Here is a 5,458-nt window from a genome sequence, read left to right as displayed (position 1 = left end):
TCAAGACGACGTAACTTTTACAAATGTCAAGCTATAATGATAAAATTTGGTGGGAATGTCAATGATAGATGTGGCAACCTAACCAAAAAAATAGAACTCAAATCAGCTGACTCAGAGTATCACTTGGTGGTAATTCCGGGAACTTTTTGATCAAGGTGGTGTATACTTTTAATATAATTTATATTAAGAATAAATAAGAAAATAAATAAAAAATAAATAAGAAAATAAATAAGAAATAAATAAGAAAATATTTTTATATTAAGATTTTTTTATTATTTTCAATCAAATTTAAATTTTTTAAGGTTAGGTATTAAAAGTTCGTACACGATAGTACATATTGCACCTATCGTGTTCCATTTAAGTGTGGCAAACTGTATTCGAGTGTATACTGTGTCGATTTGTGTCTCCTAAAAGAAAAACAGCCTAAATTTATGATTAAGTTGATTTCTTACATAATTTCTTACTACGCATAATTAAATCTGGGCTTAATTAGTTAATTTTTGACGATTTTAGGTTTACTATATTCATTGCACTACACCTACTACATCCATATTATAGGGGTACATCCATATCCGGGCTTTGTTCGTTTTCGTAATATGTAAATCTATTAAATTATCAAATAGCGTAGTATACTTTTCTCAAATAAAAATAATAATGAAGACGTCTTCTCCAAATGATAATCGATTCCATTCATAAAATACATTATTAAATAAACATATTAAATAAAAAATCGCTGTCTGCTAACTTGACGCATGATAAAATTTGTTAATTACAAGAAAAATACTATTTTCCAAATGTTTAAATGTTTTTCCCAAATTTCCCCAAATGATTCCCAAATTATATAGATATAAATAAATCAGAAATATTCAATTTGTCTGCTATCTTGTCAGTGATGTCCCGAACCAATAAGCGCTAGTCTATACACCCCACTGTCTACATTACAAATTTTCTAATTTCAACAACAATAGTACGATTATGGAAGTGCCTCCCTTTGCAGGAGGGGGGGGGGGGAATTGCTTCAAGTGGAAAGTCGAAACCAATGTTACCAATTCTACTATTCTAGCGGTAGACTTATCGTTTTGGCTCACAAACCTACTGTCTATTGTTTTAGCCAGGTTATCTACCATCTTTTTTTTACTTTATTTTGCTTGTATATAATATTCTACGTTTGCTCATTTACTCAAAGATCGTATCTCTTATCCACCCTTATCTTATGTTTGCGTATTCTTCTGATTGAATGTTATTGTCGTATACGCTATTCGTGTGTCATTGGTCAGCGTCCAATAGGTCTATTCTGTAACCTATAACTTTTTAACGATAATTTTACTAGCTAGGGATGTCGTTGCGCAGATAGTATATTTTACATGGCGAAGATTAAAGAAAAACGAAATAACAGTAAAGCTCATTCTACAATGACAATAACAATAGTGGATTAAAGAATAGGCGTAGAAATCGACTAATCATAGTTGATTATGATTATATATATTACATACTCTCACATTCGACTATGATTGGTTGATTTCTACTCCTACTCCTTAATTCACTATTGCTACTGCCCATTGTAGAATAGGCTTAACACATAATGTTATAATTTTCCACTCAATAATGTTATGTAGGAACTCCGTACAATAAAAGAAACAGGATACAGAGAACAGAGAATAAGAATTTCAATCTATCAGAAATCATGTGGAATACACAGTTTTTGATAAATTGAAACTCTTGTTTTCTATTCTCTGTTTCCTGTTTCATTTATTGTGCGAAGCCTCTTACTGTATGCATATTACATTGCAGTTGCATTGTTGAATAAAAAATTGTAACATTAATATTATGTTATTTTTGTTGTGTTTCCTGGAAAATAAAAAAATATATTTTCATTATAAATTATAATTTCTGTTTTCCTAAATTGAGATTATTGAATGTTGTATTATTTTTATAATAAGTATTTGAATTATTTATTTTATACAGATTAGAGTATTTTTTTCTGTTACTTTTTATAAATTTTGTAATACTCATTTTCAATGAACTAAATAAAAATTAAAGAAAAAAGTATTAGTACATTCTTTTTATTATAATTTCTACTTTATTTGCTACTGAGTTATTTTCGGTATGTATTACAATTACAATATTTTTTTCTATTTTGTAACAGTTTTACGAAATTTCTTGAAAAAAGACTCTACCGCTTTGAGTTTCAAATCTACTGCTTTTTTGGCATATTATCTACCATCCAATTTTTCAAACATCTGGCAGCACTGGTCGAAACCTATGTGGAACAGTACAATTATAGACCTCGTTTTGTCTCTGTGACAGATTTCCTAATCTTAATAGTTATCAAGTTTAACGTTTAATATCTCGGCTCACAGAGCAGAGCGACATTTTTTTTACTAGATTCTCTCGTTTCATACAAAAACACATCGAATAAATGTGTAATTTTATTGATTTTTGAGGTGCGATAATTAAACTGAATAATTAATAGGATTTATACATAATTCGGTATAGCTTAAGAATCAATCGCGATGGCATCGAGCAGAAGTACAAGAGAAGTTCTATTATCGCTGGTGGATGATATCGAGTTAATAGCAAAGTAAGTTGCATCTACTAGTAATAAATGTATTTTATATTAATTTTTCTAAGTACTTCTAATAATATTTTCGGTAATTAGAATAGCATATCTCACCTAAAATGGATCTTAATAAAAATACATTCATCCGACACGTTTTCACTCAAAATGAAAGAATCTGGTAAAAAAAAAATGCGACGGTAGCCTGGTGAACTGAAATGTTAAGCGTTAAAGTTCGAGATTTTAGAGGTTAAGATATCTGTCGTTCCGACTCGCTGCAGCGCTACGTAAAATCTGTTCTTTTTCGAAGAATAGTCTGAAATAATGCAATAAATTAGAGTGAGATTATAATTTGGAGCACTTTCAGCACTTTAAAAACGACAATTCACTACTTTAAAAAATAATTTACTGCTTTAAAAACAATTCACTGCTCTAAAAACAATTCACTGCTTTAAAAATAATTCACTGCCTTAAAAACAATAATTCATTGCTTTAAAAACAACAATTTACTATTTTAAAAACAATTTACTCCCTTAAAAACAATAATACACTATTTTAAACAAATTCTTTTATTAGCAATGAATTTGTATTTTTAAAGCAATGAATTATTGTTTTTGAAGCAGTGAATTGTTTTTAAAGCAGTGAATTATTTTTAAAACAGTGAATTATTGTTTTTAAAGTGAATTATTCTTAAAGTAGTGAATTGTTGTTTTTGAATTAATGCTTTTGTGTTTTTAAAGCATAAAATAGTGCTTTTAAAATGTATATCTCTTTGATTTTTTTTATATGGATTAAAATTTTACAAATTGTTACAAATGTTTCATTATGTATTATTTAAGGGACCTAATTGTTTAGAAGTTGCAGCTTAGACAGTGTCCATTTGGAATATTTCTAAGTCATGAAAATAGTATGAGAACAGTCTTTTTATTGTCTAGGCTGCAAGTTCTAGATAGATCCCAAATGAGTAGGATGTGTTATTTTTTTTGTTCGGGCGTAGCTGCCCTAAATTAAGCATTACTGTCTATACACTCCACATGACAGATTTTCTAGCCTCAATAGTTGTCAACTTTAATGCTCAATATCTTGCTTCGTAGGGTAGTCCCGGACTTTTTTCTGCCAGATTCTTTTATTTTATGTAAAAACGAATGAGTCTAATTTCATCGAAATCGGAGGTGAGGTAGCTATTCTAAAGAATTATCCTTTAAAAACAATTTACTATTTTCAAAAATAATATAAGAAAATAATGTATTTTTAAAGTAAATTTGTCTTCTTAAAGCAATGAATTTGTTTATAAAGTAGTGATTTTGTTGTTTGTTAAAGTAATAAATTTGTTTTAAAATCACGAATTTGTGTTTTAGAGCAGAAAACTTGTTGTAAAGTAGCGAATTTGAGACCGCAGCGCATACTTGCACCGCAGTATTTCATGGCTGACAGATTTTCTAACCTCAATAGTCATCCACTTTAACGCTTAATGTATCGATTCGATTTTGGGGCAGAGTGACTTTTTTCTTGTAGAATCATTTTTACGCGAAAACGCATCGATTGAGTCTATTTTTATCAAAATTTGAGATGATCGGGATATTGTAAACCTTTACAGAGTATTTTATACAATTAGAATAAAAATAAAATATTTAGAGAATTTTAAAAGAGATTTGTAATTAATTGCTTAATCTAGGTTTTCACTTTATATATGTTTTACTTTTTTTTTATAATTTAAAATATTTTTTCAGGGAGATGATAGAAAACACAATCGCTCAGAAGCCTTCAAAGCTTTCGAGCACAGAGCACGCTCAGTTAACTGAATTGTTAGTTACCAAGGATAATGAATTAAAGGCGACACTGAAACGGGCCGCTGAACAGGCTAAAATTAACTTGAAGATGGAGACATTAAAAGCAGAGGTAGAAAGGCAAGACCAGGATATCCAGCAGCTGCAACGTCAGTTGAAAGAAGCAGAACAAATTTTGGCTACTGCAATTTATCAAGCAAAACAAAAATTACAATCTATTGCACGTGCCAATAAGAGACCAGTTCCTTCAGAAGAACTTATTAAATATGCACATAGAATAAGCGCAACTAATGCTATTTGTGCACCTTTAACATGGCAGCAGGGAGATCCCAGAAGACCATATCCCACAGATCTCGAAATGAGAGTAGGATTCCTAGGACGGTTGAGCGACCCAAGCAATCTACCTTTAAATGGACAATTACTTGGGTCTCATCTAGGAGTACCATCAGATTTACATAGGGCAGGACATCCTGCTGGAGGTAAAATTTTTTGTGTGTATATGTGTATCATATTTGAATTGATATAAGAATGACCAGGTTCTGAAGAGATTTTTAGTAATTATTTAGAATAGATTTTTGTTGTTTCAGAACCACCTGTTTCGCAATCAAACCAATTTGCTTGGCATCCATCCGGAGAGATTCACATGTCGGTTGGTGGACAGGGCAGTGTAGCGGTGAATACACATAAACAAGAAACAGAAGATGTCGAAGTTATGTCTACAGACTCTTCGAGTAGCTCTTCTAGTGATTCTCAATAGATATTATTTATACCTTATTAAGCTGGAAACACAAATAGGAACAGGGAACAGGAAATAACGAGCCATCCAATCAGAGCTCTGGGATATAATATCAAACTTATTCCGTTTCCTATTGCCTGTGTCTATTGTGTTTCTAGCTTTAGAGAAAAATAAAATATTTTTTCTCAATAAAATTTAAACTATCTGCATAAAATTTATGTGTATATATATATATATATATATATATATATATATTATGTGACACACACACACACACACACACACACACACACACACACACACACACACACACACACACACACACACACACACACACACACACACACACACGACACACACACACACACACACACACAC

The 5,458-nt window shown here is 30.7% G+C and overlaps 1 protein-coding gene across 1 annotated transcript; it reads left to right on the top strand.

Moving 5' to 3' along the window:
* The first annotated feature begins 2,513 nt into the window (after positions 1-2,513).
* Positions 2,514-5,101, top strand: LOC105620417 (mediator of RNA polymerase II transcription subunit 4). The gene is made up of 3 exons (XM_012201913.1): positions 2,514-2,581; positions 4,288-4,823; positions 4,932-5,101. The coding sequence occupies exons 1-3, from the start codon at positions 2,514-2,516 to the stop codon at positions 5,099-5,101; spliced, it is 774 nt and encodes a 257-aa protein (XP_012057303.1).
* Positions 5,102-5,458: the final 357 nt, after the last annotated feature.

The sequence above is a fragment of the Atta cephalotes genome, assembly GCF_000143395.1.
Source record: "Atta cephalotes unplaced genomic scaffold scaffold00026, whole genome shotgun sequence".
NCBI classification, from domain to species: Eukaryota; Metazoa; Arthropoda; class Insecta; order Hymenoptera; family Formicidae; genus Atta; species Atta cephalotes.
The sequence above is the reverse complement of the archived record's forward strand: the minus strand, read 5'-3'. Positions and strand labels throughout refer to the sequence as shown.